Raw genomic sequence first — 19,538 nt, forward strand, 5'->3', positions numbered from 1 at the left:
GTCAAAAAGTGCTCAAAAACCACTGATGTGTCTGAAATAAAGCAGTTCCGCAAAGAAGAGTGGCCTACAATTCCTCCACCTAGATGTGAAAGACTGATTACCAAATGATAGGAGGCGGAGGCCCTGACAAATTTTTAAGGATTACCTTTTATTATTTTTTTTCATGAATCCGGCAAAGTAATGTGGACCAAAGATTTTAAATATTAATCGAACAGATCTACTAACATCTACCAGGTAAGAACCTATATATAAATACACACGTTAATTGATAGTTTGGTAACGTCTAAACACTACAGAGTCCACGCCACACACTCGACATAGTCCAACTGGACATTCTAAATCAGAATCTGTACATTTATAGTAAATAATATGATGACATCATAAAGTGTCTTACTGTAATCACATAATTGTTTATTTTAGAATGAGACTTTTGACGTGTCAGTTAACCAAGACCAGCTGAATATTTTGAGTCAAAAATGTTTGGTTTTTCACTAACATCTGCTCCGTATGTGGATCGATTTGGATTCAATTTAAACCACGAGATCCTTGTGACATAGCGCTTTAAAAGACACATCAACCGTGATCGTAGATTATGCTGAACTATGGCTTGTAGATGGTTTTAGCTGGGTTGGACACATTTTGGCGTGAAATTCATTGGCTCTATTATCATGCATTGGCTCTATTATTAGTATAGTAATAGTAGTTATAATAATTATAACAATAAAATTAATAATAATAATATGGATGCAGGCAGCAATACACAGGGTCCAGGTTCGTCATGTTAGATAGGAATTACAGTTTTCCGAGTTCCCGTAAAATACACCATCACTTCGTATCAACACCAATTACACATTTTCGAATTCCCTTGGAACGTAGCATCAGTTTGTGCAGTCACTTGTCTTTACATCAGCATTACATCTAAAATGAGTTACAATTTTCAGAGTTTCCATTGAACGCAGCATGGGCTGACGTAATGACACGTTTTCTGAGTTTTCCAAGTTCTGGTGACACGCAAAATACAAGCCGATACACTTGTTGCGTGTTATTACTTTATCCTAAAAGTTAGAAGGCGGCTGTCTACTACCTGAAGTCCACAGAGTCCTGCCAAAACTTCATGCAAATAAGCAATAGCTGGCAATAGGCAGTAGGAGGGAAGATACGCTCTCAATGGCGCTGATCCTTGCAAAATATACACCCGGACCCCTGCATTGTTCCGATTTTTTTTGGATAATATGAAAAATGTCCCTCAAAATGTTGATAAAATAAGGAACACATTTTATGCTTCTCCAACAAAAACAATTCTTTATTTCCAGGGACGGATGGCAAGATTATTTAAGTATTTTTTATGAGAGGTAATTTATTTTGCTGAGTAAACAGGTAAGACGATACACACACACACACAAACGCTCAGTTTGCAACCACTACATACCAATAGAGTCTACGCCATGCACTTCGCACGATGCGAATGCACGGCCAGAGCCACCTGCAGATTATATAACGAAATGTATGATGATGTCGCAAAGCGCTCTGCTCCACAAATTCATCTCGCTTCACCACCTGACCGGAAGTTTTAAAATGCTGCCGTATCGGTGATGAGCAAATATTGTGCTACTTCCAGTAGATTTTTGTCAGTTTTTCAGAAATTCCTGCTCCAAATGTAGATCGATATGGATCACACTCGAACCACGAGATGTCTGTGACACCTTGGTTCAAATAAGACATCAACCACGTTCTTGGGTTCCGCGATTGTCATGTTCAAGACACTAAGTCTGCGTGGTGGACCCCTTATAATAAAAATAATAATAATAATAATTATAATTATAAGCCTGCCTTCTTATTTGGTCCTAAAACAAAATAATGACAACTTTTAATGACTAATCGGGCAATTAGACATTGTAGGAATACCAAAGCGAAACCTCCGGCGTTAAAACTTCACTGCAGCGTTGGGGGAAAATGTAATTAATGAGCATTCCAGACGCTGCCGTCCTGGTTCCCAGCTGCATAAAATATGAAAAGCTGAGAACACTGTCAACCAGCTGCCGTTCCACTTATTCCCTCTGCCATTACACAAAAAATAAAATATAATAAAAAAAGAGAATGACGAGCCTAGAACAAAGTGTTTTTGGTGCACTTTTGTACATCATACAATCCGACTTTCCACAAATTATAATCATTTCCATTTTATGGAAGTCTCATTTACTTATGAAGCCCATATAAAAAAAACATTTAAGTCCAGATGGGATTTCCATGATACATTACATTAATAAATGTTCCCTTCTCCTTACATCCCCCTCTTCATTCATTTTATTGTTGCAGTTTATCATTTTTTCCATTCTTTTCCATTTCCTTATTGTTATCAAATATAAGTTTTATTTTAAACTTCGACTGGCACACTATATGTGGGTTTAATCAACACTTTTAACCTTTTCTAACTATGTTTAAATTCATATTTTTAAAATAATTAATTATTATTTGTTATTATTGTTATTAACATTTATTATAATTGCATTTATTTATGTATCTATTTCTTATCTATTATTATCTATTATTTCTTAATGCCCCAATTGTGTTGTAAATAGAATCTGATGTGGGACTGGGGGTGGGAAGTTGGAGAAAAATATGTAAAATTGTATGATTTATAGTATTGCGATGAATCAATCTTAAAATCTTAAAAAAGATAAATGTTAAGTTCAAACTATCATTTGACTTCAATAAATGAAATAAATACGCAGAATAAATAGTCAAAGCATGAGATTGGCCACTCTGAACATGAAAAACATGACCAAAGAAAAAAAAAGATGAGTCAAATATCGAAGGAGTCATTAGCAGGGGACGATCTAATACGAAGCAGCAGGTTGTTCCAAAGTATCAGGACAGTAACAGAGCAGTAGAGACTGGTTTTAGTAGCGACTTTAGTCTCATAGCCGCTTGAAACTGGAACTTTTGTTTGCGAGGGATGCTGTGCACCTGGCATGCTATGGCCGATGGCGAGTCATTAACACTTCTACAAGGCACTCAATCACACAAAAAGAAAAACAGAAGAAAAAAAAAAACGCCTGTGCAAATTTCCGTTAAAAGCCCTGCTAGGGTTATGATCCAGGTGCTGGAGAATTTAGGTACAGGCCTGCTGGCGACACTCTGCGACACCTCTGCTGCTTAATAAACCCTCTGGTAAAGTAAACAGCCGTGGTGCACTGCCAGTCAACAAGACATGGGAACAAAACTGCCAATTATGCTGCGTCCGATTCCTCCTCCCGTAGACCTTTTATCTAAACTGTCGCCATGGAAACCAGGTAAACACAGATCACAATGTACTGTACATACATTTTGGAAAATCCAAAAAACAAAACATGGGAACATTTCAGAGAGAGGATTGCCAATGAAGGACTTGTCCCATTGTTAAGGATAGGTTGGCTATTTTTCCCCAACCCAGGCCTCATTAGGACGTGGATTCCCCATAATTTATAACTGTTCATAGCACAATGTCACCAGTCAAGCTTCTCAATAGTTAAGCGTTCAGCGAGGTTGTTTTATGAACAGTTTGAAATGAAGTTCTAATAATGCCAGGGTTGGACAAATAGCCAACCTATCCTTTCTGGAGCAGGTTACATTTTTTAAGCAATTTACAATTTTGGGCTTATTGAAAAGATGTGTAAGAAAAAAATAAAAAATAAAAAATCTGCAAGGGCAAAAATAGAGAAAGATAGTACACCAGTGCCACAGCGCAGTAGCAGGATGGTGGTCAGTCGGCAAGACACTCAGTTCACAGCTATTTAGGATGGTGAAGTACTGTGTTTGTGACAATCCCTCAATGGAATGGAGGGGAACTGTTTCTTAGTTATGTTTACATCTTTCGTTTCATGAGTAGGAAAGTAACGGAAATAAATTAAAAATATAACATTGTCTTTTTGACGGACCGCTCTGTCTCCTCTTTTTTTCTTCTACTTGCCATTCGCTGTCGCACGAGCTCTGTCTCATGTCCCCTACTTGATGTCACGTTCAAGTTCCTGTCTAATTTTTAGGTGGCTGTGGCTAATTGCAATAGAAAAAGGAGTCCAGCTGCAATGCTAAGTGAAAAAAAAAAAAAATAATATTTTTTCAAATAGAATTGTTACATAATTTCCCCACAAATTTATTCACTAGGAAGCCAACCTGCAAGGTGCAGGACAGGACAGGGCGATTACGAGAGAAATAACCAAAAGCATGTAACTTCTCGACTGGGATCTGCAAATGTCCCCTGTGGAAATTTTTGTCTGCAACTTAGTCCAGACAAAGAAAGCAAGCGGTTCTTGTTGCTCTCTGTTCCCCAAACAATTACGGGTCCAGAAGCAATAATCTCCAATCACCAAAACTGATCCAGCGGAGCCATTTAATAGTAGACACTTAAAAGCAGCCTTTGGTTGCACAAGGCCCCCGGCAGTTAGTGTTAAAATGACCATGCATTGCTGACCGAGAACGTTGCTGAGTAGATCCGTTTCAAAAGATAACACAAACATGTAAAGAAAATAAATAAATAAGTAAATAGTAGGTGATTAAAAAAATAATCTCCCCCGCCTGTCTGACATGTCTTAAGTCAGCCTCGGGAACAAGCTATCGGTGATGTTTGGACTGCGACTTGGACGGGAAGTTGTAGGACGACAGATGGATGTGGGGTTTTGGGAGGAGGTTGTGTGTGGGTATGTGTGCTGGTAATGGAGGAGTGTTGGTGGGGGGGGTATCTTCTCTGTTTCTAACCATCTTTGGTCAAGACTTGCATGCTCATCAACCGTGGTGCAAAACACAGAGAGTGTGCAAGAGCGGTTAGAGTTTGTGTGGAGGAAACTTTATCCAAACTAAGTTCCACATTTGTGTCCATCTCAGTTGAGTTCTTTCCAATTAGGGAGAAACTTTAGACAGTGCGAGCAAAACCAGGATTGAGACAGACATTAAGAATGTGCAGAATGGGAAACAAAGTAGAAAAAGGCTTATTAAGCAGAAAATGTAGGAAGTTGAGCAGGGAAGAAAAGAAGGAAAAAAAACAGATTTATGGCAAGGCAGCCAGCTTAGTACTCAAGTTTTCAAATCTACAAGTTAGTGGGCCGACTTGCATTCTGAACCCCCGGCCCCAATTCTCCTGGGAAAGACCTGACTTATACTCACAGTGTTTGCCGCTCCTCAAGAGTCAGAATTCAAATTCCCATTTCTTCTCTTACACAAGGACATTTCCAATCTTTTTTGGCTGAAAATGGCTGAAAATATTCAACCCGGTGTAAGAAAGTTGTGTCTCAGCCACGTGTGAGCCAAACTGCAGGTAGATAGGTGTAGGAATCTCATTGACGTCTATAGAAAGCGCTTGATTGCAGGTATTTTCGCCAAAAACTGTGCAACCCAATATTAAATCTAGGGTGCAAAGCATTTTGTCAATGCCATTTCTGTGTATTTTATGATTTCAAAAGACATGTTAAGTCCTGAATCAAAAAACAAAGTTTATGTTCTGTAAACAACAAAGTAAAGAATTTCAATGCCAATATTTTCAGCCATGACTGTACTTCTATGTCACCAAAACTCAGGAATCACATTCTCTGAAAGCAAACTTCTTTCCGTGGGAAATATTGACACACCTCCCCCTCCAAACAGCCTTGGGCTTCTCAAGGTTGACAAGTTCAGTATGTCTGTAGAAACCAGTTCAACAATGAAGACATAATTTTTTTTCTCAAAAAGAACTCTGAATGCAGTGACTGGGGGAGCTAGTGCGCTCTTACCCCCCGCCCCCCACTTTTTTTTTTAAATCTCCAAAAACGAAATTGCATAATATGCATTCCATTTGCCGTTCTGCGCTGACTGCCCTTATCACAACTTGAGCAAGGAGTTGTAGAAGCTGCCTGGATCACTTTGTGGGTGTTTTTGTGCAGACATGGACTTTATCAAATCAGAGACGCGGCTTAACTGTATCAAACAAGATCCTCCATCGCAAGACACCGCAAGCAAACCGTGAGCAATCAACTGGATTGGTAGATTGCTAACCTTTCATTGGGATTGCAATCAGGTCCATAAACTTTGTAGGTAATAAAGTGCCTCAAAAAACAACCGAGGAACGCAGGAAAATGTGACCATGTATTTTGGGTCTCACCATCGTTGGAGTGTCTGACGCAGTCCTGGAAGACAGCGAGCCACTTCTGCTGCTCCTTCTCTGTCACCATGCAGAAGTAGTAGTGCCGTCCGTACGGGTGCCAGAGGATCAGGGGGAACTGGGTGGCGCACTTCAGGAAGGGGGAACTTCCCACTTTGGCTTTCACACCTACCAGGAGTTAAAAAACGAATGCTAAAAATGACTAACGTTCAAGACCTTTCAGCATGTTCCTTCAATTGTAACGTAAGAGACTAGGAACAAACTTCTTACTGGCACCCTATTGTAGCAGTCGTTACGCATTGGGTATACTGCGGCAATGGCAAAAAGTCGTTTTATTAAAAGTGCGATATTACTGTTATTGATAATATGTTCAAGAACACACCAAGATACGGGACAACATTATGATTGTCACGTATTTCAAAAGGTGAAAGGCTTAAACATTTGCCCCATTGGACAGTGTGGTGTGAGGATGGTGTGGTTTGAGCAGCCACACCTTTCCTGGGTCTAGGTAATTGGAGGCCCGTGTTCAGAGTGGCTGAATACATGTTGCTTATTGGTGGTTTAACAAGCAACAGGTAAAACCCCCATCCTCACACAGACACTTGAGAGGAGCCCTTGTCATGACACATGTCCATCTGCTGCTGGGCTTATTCCAACTAGCACACACTCTACAATAAACAGTGCGTCTAAATTCATGTCGTTTGTTTCTCTGGCCGGAATTCCCTGATCACAACACTTGGGTGGCGTGTGGTAGGCGAAACTGCCACAGACGGCATTTAAGCACAGTGTGGAGCTGCAGCTACCCTGCAGAGTGGTAAGTTTCTCAATAGTGAAGCGATTAAGCGAGGTTGTGCTATGAAGCGTTCTAAATGATGGGAACCAACAATTTAATAAGGCCAGAGGTGAAAAGTAGCGAACCTATCCTTTCAGCTGAGAAAATGCCCCATGCCGTAACCAACAAAGAGAAACAGCAGTGCATAGATTATACTTTACGAACTAAAATCGACACTGGCTTCAAAGCGGGATTCTTTAAGCTTGCCCCTGGCAGTGCGTTTTGAAACGAGTCCGCACTCTCTGTTTAAAGGATTAAACGTGACATGACATTTAGGGAGAGCGGCAGCCCTGAAGAGGGCCTCTCTATTCCTCCTCTCCTCCCTGCTAAGACTCTCCCATGCTGCTGTACTATCTTCACCTGACCCTTTTCATCTGCCGCCTTCAATTTCAGCTCGAAAAGCCCCAATCCCATTCTTTGTTTGTTGTGTTTTGGTAACATCGTAGCATCTGGAGATTGAGACCAGTAATGCAAGACTCGCAAATGATTCTGCCGTAACGAAAAAATATTTTAAGCAATTCCGGAGTCGGGAGTCATTCTGGCAAAAGAGTGGGCAAATTAGTAAAATATTCAGCTCTCAAACTGAAAATAATTATTCAGGATTAAATTCATTAAGGCATCATTCACATTCAATATGGCCGATTTACACTTACACATTCCACCAAATAAATCAGAATTAAATTATTGTTGTGAGAATTCCATTCACTACTCAGAGCCAACCGACTCTTCCAACTCTCGTTCATCATTCACAGGAAGTCCTTGCACCGACTGAATCAAATGAAACAAGAGTCGGAAAATTAAACGACTCTTATTACTGAGAGACTCGCACCTTCCATCACTAATTAAAACACAATTTCTCAGAACACAAACTCGAGAATTTTCAAGGAAGTTTTACCAGACTAATTATATTAAAGGCTTCACAAACTTTAGTTCTTAGCATTGTACTATACGGCAATTCACTGTTTGAATCTTGAATACGCGAAATAATATTTACATCTCTAGATTGACAGATAGATCTATTGACATCCTGCCCCCCTGACCATTTCTCATCTCCCATCTCTGCTTACCGCTCCCTTCCCTCACCTGGCAGGCTGTTGCTTATCAGCTCCATGTATTGTTCTATGGAGGTCAGCACTTTGTAACCGGCGCAGTTGATGGTCCCCTTGGGGTGGAGCCCTCTGTCATGGGACTGGAGGCCAGAGCAGAGCGGTGGATGTGAGCAGAACAAATCAAAACACCAGCAATAATAATAATAATAATAATATAAAAAAATAAAAAAACCCAATTTTGACCACTGGAGGACTTCCTCACCGCTTTGCTGTCATAGTAGTTGATGTTGTATGAGTCGGGGACGAAGAGAAAGCGGTTCCTCCACTTCTTGTTCTCCTCGAGGTACTGGAACAGCGCTCCAGAGAAGATGGACCTGTTCTCTAGAGGAACCTGAGACAGACACACACACACACACACACACACACACACACACACACACACACACATACATACACAAATACACACATACACACATACACACACACACACACACACACACACACACACCTCTTCCTATTTATGTCGAATCTGAATTGTCTATACAGTGTTTATTGTTTTTGGTTATGTTTTTAGGTTTATATGTAAAATGCCACAAATTTTATTTTATAAAAGACTTTCTTGTTATTGTTATTTCCGATTTTTCTTGTTAATTTCAGGTCAATTTCTTTTCTATTTTTATCTTATTACTTTCTTATTTCTGCCTATTTATTGGATATGAGCTGCTGCTATACTGCAATTTCCGTGGATGGATTCATTGAATTATTATACAATCAGCCGGGAACTGTGCCTGGAACTATTTAATCTCTATTCCCTTAATTCCCTTAGAAATATATATTACTGCATGACAGGTATGGGGTTAAACATTCTGATACAGATTCGTGCCAGCCATCCAGATCTAGGAATTAGAAAGAACGTTTTTTGTTTTTTTTAAAAGATTCCGTTTTTAGAAGTTAAGATTCAAAGTTTCCGAGTTCCATTTGCACATGTCCACTGCCCTGATCAGAATGGCTAAAGGAGCGGAGGGACAGACAGCAGTGGAAAGGAGGAAAGTTTTTTTTCTTCTTAGGGGGCGTTCCCATACCTTGCGGTGCAGCAGCTGGGGCTGAGGGCCGCCTCCACCCTCAATGTCAAAGCGCACTTTGTTGAAGAGCGCCACGCCGTACTGTTTCTCATACAGGCGGCCAAACTCTCCCATCACCTCTCCAGTCCGCGCTGCAAGAGCAAAAACAACAACAACAAAATTAAAACTAATTATGACAAATTATGAAGAAGAAATATGTAAAATGTATTTAAACGTGTATTTACACACAATGTTGTGTATTTCCATTCATGAGAAATTTTCATCAGAGAAGAAGACAGAAGAACAAAAAATAGAAGAAAACTGAGATACCAGCCCAAGCCCATGTTGGCTTAAAAAGCTAATGAATAAAACAGTGCAGTAAAAAGTACAGTGAGAGCCTGCAGTGAGAATTTGCTATTTGCAGGAACTGCTTACTCTGTATATATTGCAGAGGATTGCTTATTTCTGCGTCTTTGTAGACTCTTTAATAATGTGCTTATGTTTAGTGAATCACTATATGAACTGAACTGTACAGCTCAAAGTCCCTGTAAAGCAAAAATAAATGTGTTATGAGTTTCTGACACCAAAGAAAAATGTTTTTTTTAACCACCCAACCAAATTTGAATGACTAAAAAAAATCGCCAAGTATATAAAATTTGGTTTCAAAATTAGGAAAAAAAAGGCAGTTCCCTTGGCTCTGAGATGCTGGGGGCGTGTCTGCTGAAGAAGCTGAAACCACGCCCAATCGCGTGAGAGGCCTAGCCTCAAGTGTCAAACACCACTAAACCAATACATACTGTACATATGCAAATCCAAAATCACAAAACCAATACCAGCTGTTTATCGCACTCCCAGCCCTGCTGTCCGGCCTGACTCTGTCCTGGCTCCTTGTGCTCCTACTCAGAGCCCCACTCAGAGGGGAGGCCGGGACAGCGCCCCATTGTCCGGGGGCACACAGAGCTAGGGAAGCCACCATGCTCAGAACAGAACGGAAATGTAAATAAGGAGACCGAGCTGTCGTGTACATTCTGGTATCAATAGAAGATGCATTTGGAGGACGAAGGCGCCACAGCTACTGTAGAAAGCAAACTAGTGTAGGCTGTAGTAACTCACCGCAATTGAGCAGGCCAACCACTGACGCTAATGCGCTCTACTCTCATATAGTGTTAGGGGAGGGGCCATAGCGGGTAGGAACGCGTTGTGTCATGCGGCCCTGATTAAGGCCCGCCCGAAAAAATGATAAATAAATAAATCAGGACCCTAAAAACAGTTTAGCGGTCTAATCCCACAATTCAGTGCTATATAGTTCACAGTCTTATTACATTTTTGAAGCAATTACTTTCTAACATGTATTGTGTGTTTAGAATAGAAACAAATCTCGGAATCGCCTTTACAGGGACTTTAAACTAGAGCCTCTATATTGAGTTGGAAACCAGTCGTCAACAAGCACTCCTTCGAGTCATTATTCGGTCACAAAGTTATGCGGCCAACCTCTCCCTGTGCAACCCCCCCACGACAAGAGTAATGTTTGTGAAGAAAACGTTTCCAAGCCGTTGATCAAACACAACCTTGACAAAAATCAAAGGCATTTCACGCCCTTTTTCCAAGGCCCTTATCAGCGTGGTCACGTCACCGCTGTTTGCCAGAGCTCCAGTTAACCTTACACATCATCAAACACAAAGTAAACCCCTGTGAACTTGGTGGAAGTGAAAGCCCTCCACTGTTGACTCCATTACTGTACAGCGCTTATTTGTTTGAACTAGACAAACCGAGATCAAATAAAAATGCAACCAAACAATTTCTCGTCTGGTACGGTACCTCTCCAAAATTAATACAGAGATGATCAGTTTTCCTAAACCTACACCGCTCTGGGGCAGGAAACATTGCATAAAGCATTACAAGGGTCCTTTGTATTACAAAGAAGAAAATATTAGTGTGTAATTTGTTTAAAGAAATCCAAATACCATTCTACCTTGCTTATACCAAAGTACGTGGTAATTTGGCTATATCGCCTGACTACAAATCAGGGTATCTTATAGCATTAGGCTACAGAATGATCAGGGGTTTGTAAGAAATGAGGGTGCGGGTGCCACTATAAACCAACAACAATTATTTAATGGGTGAAATATGGCTCTCCTCATTTGGCTCAGTGGGAAATATGTCTAAAGAGGGCGTTTGTAATTTCAAACTGCGAGCAGGGAGGCAAGGGAGAGATGATCCGTTTGATCCCATCTGCTCCGCTTTGTGGTTAGAAAATGTTATGTTTTGGACCGAAACAGGAGAATAACAAAACGGCTCTGATTTACCCCCCCCCCCCCCCCGCCAAATTAACGCAAATTGTGTTAAGGAGGCTACTAACTGGGTAAGCTATCATGTCTTGAGGACAGTGTGCGTTTGGACCACGAACAGGTTGTTGGGGATCAGCGATCAGAGAGGACCGAACTGTGTCGGGGGAGACAAAAGAAGAAGTCAAAATCATTGAGATTGTCATGACATACCAGGTGAACATAACTCAAAGAATTACAACATGCTAAACGACCGGAGGGGTAGTGTCTCAGACGCTGCTTGGCGACCTTTGGTGGCTAGAACCACATGGGTCACTACAATGTTCACTGTTGTTCCCTACGCCCCAAGGCTTATCCAAATAAGACTGATTTGGCGGCACTTGAGGGGACCGAAAGTTATGTTTTTTGTGTTGTTTTATTCAGGCTAACTTATGCTAACCACCATGTCTGTGAAATCACATTGGAATACATTGTTAAGAAACGGGATCATACATAACGGTGAAATTGATGCAAGACAAAAGCCTGACTAACATGGGCTAATGTAAAATTCCAAACTTACAGATAGAGCACCGAGAGGCAAAGTGCATTGTTTAAATACTGGAAGGACAACCCTGAGGACTGAGAGGACACAGAGGTGAGATCACCGTTTCAGGAGTGATGATTAACGCCTTTCCATGGAAACATTTTACAAAGCCTAACTGTTTGCTACTCCTCCACAAAACACAGACAGAGTTGTGTTGCTCAAATCTTTCTCCCACATACTCGAGATACCTAGATCTAGATCCCTCAATATCCCCCCCCCCCCCCCCCCCCGCAGGCACGAAGACTATTGGGACATCATGACATCAACAAGGAAACAGAAATAACAGATCGCCTGTACCATACCATTTTGTTCTTCGTCATAATCACACCCCCATAACTTCTATTATCTACCTCTAGCCACTTGGACTGCTGTCCATTTTTAACATGTCTCTTGGCCAAGGTTAAATCTGGTCAGTTCGTAGATTGCCCCTGGACAGACATGTGGTTGTAGAGTAAAGCAAAGGGAAACATGTTTTCTGGCCAGCTGGCTGCTTGGAGAGGAAGTCTCTGTGGAATGTGACCATTAGCTTCGGGAAAGGGGTTATGGGGAGGGGGGGGGGGTGCCAAATACTAAAAAGTTAGAAGGAAAAAAGCCCAATCTCAGGGTTAGTGAAAGATTTTCCATTTGAAAAAAGACAAAAAAGGAGCAGACATTTCACCTTCTATGCTCCTGACTTATTGATATGGCCTGTAGGACTTTCTTCAATTTAGTCCACCCAAATTGATTTATTTAAGAGCCACAGCCACATGACAATGAGTCACTCTGCGAGTGCGATACCCAGCTGAGTCACAGCAGGAGGTCGGACATGACTGACTCTACATGGAGAGGCCATTGTCTGGGGTGGCACAGGCATCATCCAACTTCAGACTGGTGAAAAACGGTGTGTATACAGCCCGCTGAACGTTTCTCAAACAGCCAAAGGCTTGGCAGAAGTTAAGTCGCAGACCTAACTTTTTGTCTCCAAAAATCAGCTTAGAGAGACTCTTTACACATTAGCTGCTGGGGGCAGCCATTGCTTTGAAATGGGACAACAGTTGACAAACTTGCTGTGGAGTCACCACTTGGTATAATCATATGAGAAATGGACTGCCTCGCAGGTTGCCAGGCGGTTCAAAGATCCCATTCATTTGAAGCAAATAAAAGGGAAACAGCAGGCCTTCGACTTAAAGATAACATGCTCATTCTTGTTTTTTTAAATGAACATTTGAGCAGACTTCAACAACCGACTTCAACAATTGACTTCAACAATTGCCCTCACCAACAAAGTCTGAATATGTGTGATAACTATTTTAGGCATTTCTTGCTGAACAACACTGGGATGTAATATCTGAGAAAGGCCATGTTCAGATATGTGTGAAGTTCTCTCCACGGTGTGAAGGTAAGGTCATCTATCCACTGACCGATAAAAGAGAGACAGACACTGCCTAAAGTAAATCTAATAAAAAGGTTGGAGCGAGTTTTGGTTGTGACTGGATGTTCTCATGGTAACATTTTACAGGCACATAACTGCTTTCTGGGTTGTGTATGCTATCCGCAAAGCAGATTTTTTCTGCACTTTTAAGTCAATCAAGCTTCAATGTACTGTATGTTTCTAAATGTGATATTAGTTGCCAAAAGACAGATCAAGAAGGTATATGAAAAGAATGTATACAGTATTCTGCAGTACTTTCAATTTGCCATTGTTTATGTAGAAAAGGGCCTTGCCACATTACTAGCAGACATGTAATGCATTACAAGCCTACAGTCCCATGATTCAAGTAAACGCAAATACCATCGGCTACAGTCAGAGACAGCCCTGCTATCAGCTACTGCTGGCACTTCTGCTATCTGGATTTTTCGTCCGCTGTCTTAATACCATTATGAGCATTTGTTTGTTTGTGTGTATGAGAGGTATGGTTTCCAACTGGTTCTGCATGGGGTTTTTAATATTTCCCTGCCCTTGAAACCACATGGCTATAATTGAAGACACCTGCCAATTTGCGAAAAGCTGATGCCATTACCCCACTGTACTATGAAACCAAGTTAAGCAACCTGGACAGAAACTGGCCTTACATGGAAACGGGGGTTGGGGTGTGTGTAGGGGGCTGGTAGAACCGAGTTTCCCCCCAGCACAATGAAAAGAAAAAACTCACTTGTGAATACTGCTATCCTGGATACAGACCACCCCACTCATTCCACATCAGGTCTGACAATCTCACATATTCTGATAGTTCATCAGCAAATGGCCACATACACACCTAACCCGATAACCCTAACCCTAAACTATAACCCCCCAATGACCCAAACTGTAACCAAAACTGGTTCGTGAGCATTATGGCTTAGAACAGATTTGGATTCTACAAATAACCTTTCGGACTAAGGTTCCCTAAAGAACAATAAAGAACAATTTCATTGAATGGGAGACCGGTTTCTTTTAAAAATAATTGACACCCGCCAATGAAGGAGACACCAAATAAGAATTAAGAAACTTTTAATACTTCAAAAGAAGCATATAAGTAACTTGAATAACCAAAAGGAAGCTACAGTATGCTAGTCTGCCTTTTCGAGAACCAGCTAAGAACCATTTTCTTTTTTTGTGAGGTGTCGGCCTGCAGACCTGTTGAAACCCTCTCTCCCAATGCACTCCAAGGCCGACACAGTTCTTGGAACTGAGCTCTGACCAGGTCAAAGAAAAGAAGAAAAGAGCACAGAAAACCTGGACGCCTGTATAAATCCACCGTACAGAGAAGTGGCCACACAACCAATGCCTTGGCATTAAGGTAAGATGAGGCAGCTTGTCATCATGCTTCTAGGAGTTGAAGTACACACTGTGCTTGAGCTGAACTGTAAGCCACGCCAAGCAGGACGCAGGTGTTAACACCCCATTTTCTATGGGCCACTGATTAGAGTTAATGAGCATCAAATGCCACGCCTAGCAACACAAGATTTACTTTCTTGACAAGGCTGGCTTGACTGCATGAATCTTCATCCCCTTTCACAGAGTTTAACGGAAAATTGCGTTCCACAAACCACAGCTGTGCAGAACACTGTTCACTCAACATCAAATTGCTACACACAAATTAGATACAATCACTGAAATTATTATAAGGACATGTATACAGTATGTCACATGTATAGATCCAAGGGCAACCAGGTCCAACATGGACTGTGGTTGCCCATGTGTACTTTTAAAACTCTGTACAGCTAACAAGCTGTGTGTTGCAAACACCATTAAAGAAACTGTACCCCTTATTTGGGGGGGGTTCATGTGTTTTACAAGCCCTGTGGATTGTGTTTGCTCAAACTTTAGACAACCCCCCCACTTCCCTTTGTATTAAGCCCTTTAAAAGCATGCAAAATATTCCATGGAACTGGGGCAACTGACGCATATGTTTGGAGAGTGATAATCTAGTGAAGGGACTGCCTCCAATGGGACGGGTATTGGAAAAAAAATGAAAATAGTAAACTGTGAAATATGCCCAGTAATTAGGAAACGGATGGGGGTGGGGGTGAAACCGTCCTTTGCATTGTGTGAAAGTGAAAGTCGGGAGAGGATGGATGGGGGGTGGGGGTAACATTCTTCACATGTGGAGTAAAACAATTCAGCAGTGTGTTTACTATACCAACTTCCCCAGTTTAAGATGACTCTCCAACCACCCGAGACCAATATGCATGCAACAGCAGGTAGAAATACATTTTTGTGTTAATTCTAGGCAGAAAATCCAGGATTCTGCAAAAAATAAAATACAATAATGATTCCTTGTCTTTTGACTTCCGTACAAGTATCTGGAATAAAGGCTGCATATGAGCTAGATGAAAATGTCAAACAGATGTACTGTACTGTGCAGTTTAGCTTATACGTGTTGCGCTGCTTGGTGCAGCCAGTCTCGCTGCCTTTCAGGTTAATTATCCAGGTTTCATTTCAGGTTAATTATATGGGGAGGGAGGTAGTACAATACTGAGTCTATCTATCCTTCCCTCCAATGACACCTCTGCGGTTGCCTCTATCACTACCGTATTGCGGTTTGTACAAGGGAACCAAACTGGATTGTCAACCTCTTTCAACTGGGGAAGGGGCCGACTCCCGATAGCGCGGAAGGAAACTAGGCTCCTGCTTAAAAAAAAAAAAAAAAAAAAAAAAAGTGCCCACACAAGAATGACATTAACCGCCAGCCCACCTCCCCACCCCACTCCAGCCCTTCACCATGGTCTTGCCTTAACAAAAACATTCAATTTTGATAGTCTTGTTCCTCGACTCATATTTTGACTCTAGTCGCCGTCTAGAGACGGTCAGGACTCAGGAGTTGGGAGCGGTAGGCCTCTCATGGCTCCCCTCCGAGTACATATGAGACGTGAACGGCACTAAAGACTTGTCTTAACCGGAAAATAAACCGGTATAAAAGGTAGTTTGTGTGTTGCCAACATGTCTGATGTGGGGTTCCCAACATTGGATGTGCTGCTGCTACCCCTGTTTGGTCAGGACTGGGTGGGGTGGGCGTATGTATGTGTGTGTGAATGAGTGTGTGTGGCCCCCGCCCTGCTCTGACCACACAGAGCCAGCTTGTTGCTCTACCCTGACTGCTCCCTCTGGAGCCAGCCTCAGAAATGTATCGTCACATTGTCCAAACTTCCACACCTGTCTGCACTATAGTTGGTCTCCAAATTCCACATTGTCTAGTGGTGCCAACTAATGGCGGAGTTTAACTTTTAATGAATAGTTAAACTATTGTGAATGAATAGCCCCCTCAACCCGCCCTGGAAATCCCATTGAAGGAGGGTCCCCAGATTTGGGTCTGGTTTGGATTTGGGTCCCCAAATCATACAAAGTGAATAGTCATAGTCATCACATGCCGTCTAAATGTTTACTCAGCACAAGACAGGCATTCACATCCTCATGTCAGGTTGCCAAAAATAATAATAATAATAAGTAATTATAAAAATAATAATAATAATAACAACAATTGATTGTTCGATTGCTGAAATCCACTTTTAGGCATTTAACTTCCCGTCGATCGATTATTTGATCTGTCGCTTCGCCCCTATTCCTCACAAGTCTACAGGGTCGACGGCAGAACATACATATCTTCATACATGACTCATGCAATACAGAAAGAACATGTAACAACGACCGGATTGCATTTGTCCATGTTGTTGAAGGGAAAGGTTTGCATTATAAAATGAATAATCAATAGGTACTGAGATAAGATTAGATGACACTTTAAAAACACATGATGGTGAAGGAGTCTGCAGGCTGCAGAGTGTGTGTGTGTGTGTGTGTGTATCTCTTCCAAGGTCTGCAGAGAAGGAGAAGAGCCTCCATGGAGAGGGGGGGCACCCACACCCCTTGGATTCCACATCGGATACGTGTGTTTCGCTCGGAATTGACCTGGCCAACGCATTTTTTATTAATATTTTATTTTTCTAAATTAAGACGCTGTAAATGCATGATCCCCCCCCCTCACACACACACACACACTTCTCCCCCCTTACATTTTTTCCCATTAAGAACACAGTAGTCCATTGCTGAAAACTGTAAATCATTGACAATGTGACAGGAAGGGTTTTTTTTACCAATAATCTGGGGAAATACTGTGTTGCGGGGGATTTTAAGTCTTTGGAAAAGTGGAAGATGTTCACAAACTACCCCAACTATGAGATATTAACTTTAGGTTTAAAAGGTAATCCAAACAGTAAGGGGAAAAAAACAACTCCCCACCCCCCACATGTCACCGCACTCACCTGCGATCATCTCCCTCTTGGCTTCATCCAGGTGGCTCGAAATCACATCCCCCATAGTGAAGAACTTTTTAGAAATAATAGAAAAAGAAAAAGAAACACTCTTCCCCCAGAGACTTATTCCGATGGAGGTTGGGGGGCGGGGGGTCGGTCAAAAACAAAACCCCACAGTGTATCAGGAGAAACCACAGACAGCTCACAGCCACACCTGATCCCGTCTCACATTGCTTTAGGGTGGAAGGTATGGAGGAGGAAAGACGGGCGGGTGGTGGTGGTGGTGGTGGCGGTGGCGGAATAAGACGAGTGGCAGGGAGGCGGAGAAACAAGTAAGGAAGTAGGAAAGTGAGAGGGAGAGAGAGAGACACTCCCTCCGTCTGGTGAGTCACTGGGTGGGAAGGTGGAGTTTCTGTCAGGACCGACAGATGAAACATATTGCATGGTGGTGTAGGGGTGTGTGTGTGTGTGTGTGTGTGTGTGTGTGTGTGTGTGTGTGTGTGTGTGTGTGTGTGTGTGTATGTGTTCTAATATTAATAAATTAGACAAGGGAAGGCTAAAGTTAGTATCATATATATATATATATATATATATATATATATATATATATATATATATATATATATATATATATATATATATATACATATTGGATTCCAGGGGGGCCGCGGACCCAAGTTTGGGAACCCCCTGAATTAGACTGCCTTAACCCATTGAGGAGCCTATAATATACCACTGATGCAACTTAGTTCGTCAGCCTGGTTTGATAACATTTTTGTCTAAATAAAGAACACACTCAAACGGTGAGAAAAAAAACAACTAAAAACAGTTCGCCTACAGCGGTTCAAATATTCATCGGATATTATTCTTGTCTCTTCTGGCATCTGGCGGTCAAAATGAAGTGCCTGACCAAATGTTTTATTTTATTTTATTCATTCATTTTAGTTATTTTATTGATTTATTTATTTTTCATTTCAACAATTCAATTGTACTCATTTAATTTTCCATTGATTGATTGATTTTTGAATGATTCGGTTATAAGTACATAGCATAGGGGTAGGAGAAAATACGTGTTGAGTTTATTCCTGCTGTCAAAAATGTATTTCTATGTATTCATTAATTTATTTATTTATGTATTTATTTATTTATGTATTTTTTTTTATTGTTTTCCTTTTAATGAAGTGTCAATCATTTACTGATTTTTTTTTTCTTTTAATCGCTATTTCTTGTGTTTCTTTAATGTCTTTAATACTCAATCAATCGCTCACCCCTATTACTAGATCTTTGTGTTGATTGACAGCAGAAAATAAATCACTTCTTTCATATAATACATAGTTGTCTGAAAAATTAAAGGCAAAGTCACGTGGTGAACGTAAACATTGACGCTAATATGATTGGCTGGATTGCCACACTTTTACACGGTACCACACTATTTATACAATATCTGTATTATCATCTGTATCATAACTTAAAGCAACTTAATAGAGGTCTGTAGCTCCAACAATGGAAATACTAGTTCAGGTACTGGCCATTCCTTCACCGTCATCTAAACTGACTATTTTTACTAATTTGCTAATTCAGTATCGATCCGAGACAATGTCTGTATATTTAATAATCAGAACTGCAATGTTTTCAATTAATTTTTCAAAATAAAGCGGTGCAGTTCATTATTGATGTAATAATTTAATGTTAGGTATTGTGGCTCCCATGCATCAGGCGCAGCTCCTTTGCCGTTATCCCCTGTGAGGGATTATTGTAGTTTCAGGCAAACTACAAAGATGGCGACGGCGCTTCTGCGCTTTGCCTTCAAAATAAAAATCTAAGAAAACTCTTTAGGGAAATAAAGATACTACTCAATTCCTTTATGATTTGTGTAAATATGTTAAATAACGGTACGATTGTTGAAAAAA

The 19,538-nt window shown here is 41.1% G+C and overlaps 1 protein-coding gene across 1 annotated transcript in view; it reads right to left on the reverse strand.

The window, feature by feature from the left end:
• The window catches only part of niban2b (niban apoptosis regulator 2b), a 33,238-nt gene extending 15,358 nt beyond the window's left edge, over window positions 1-17,880 (reverse strand). Inside the window, exons 1-5 of the mRNA XM_080003603.1 lie at window positions 17,638-17,880; window positions 9,073-9,203; window positions 8,253-8,381; window positions 8,025-8,130; window positions 6,110-6,277 (exon numbers count right to left, since the gene is read on the reverse strand). Coding sequence (XP_079859729.1) covers window positions 6,110-6,277; window positions 8,025-8,130; window positions 8,253-8,381; window positions 9,073-9,203; window positions 17,638-17,692 — 589 coding nt within the window. The 5' untranslated portion in view covers window positions 17,693-17,880. The remainder of the gene's footprint in view (window positions 1-6,109; window positions 6,278-8,024; window positions 8,131-8,252; window positions 8,382-9,072; window positions 9,204-17,637) is intronic.
• Between the last annotated feature and the right edge of the window lie 1,658 nt (window positions 17,881-19,538).

This window comes from Zeus faber, assembly GCF_960531495.2.
Source record: "Zeus faber genome assembly, chromosome: 7".
NCBI classification, from domain to species: Eukaryota; Metazoa; Chordata; class Actinopteri; order Zeiformes; family Zeidae; genus Zeus; species Zeus faber.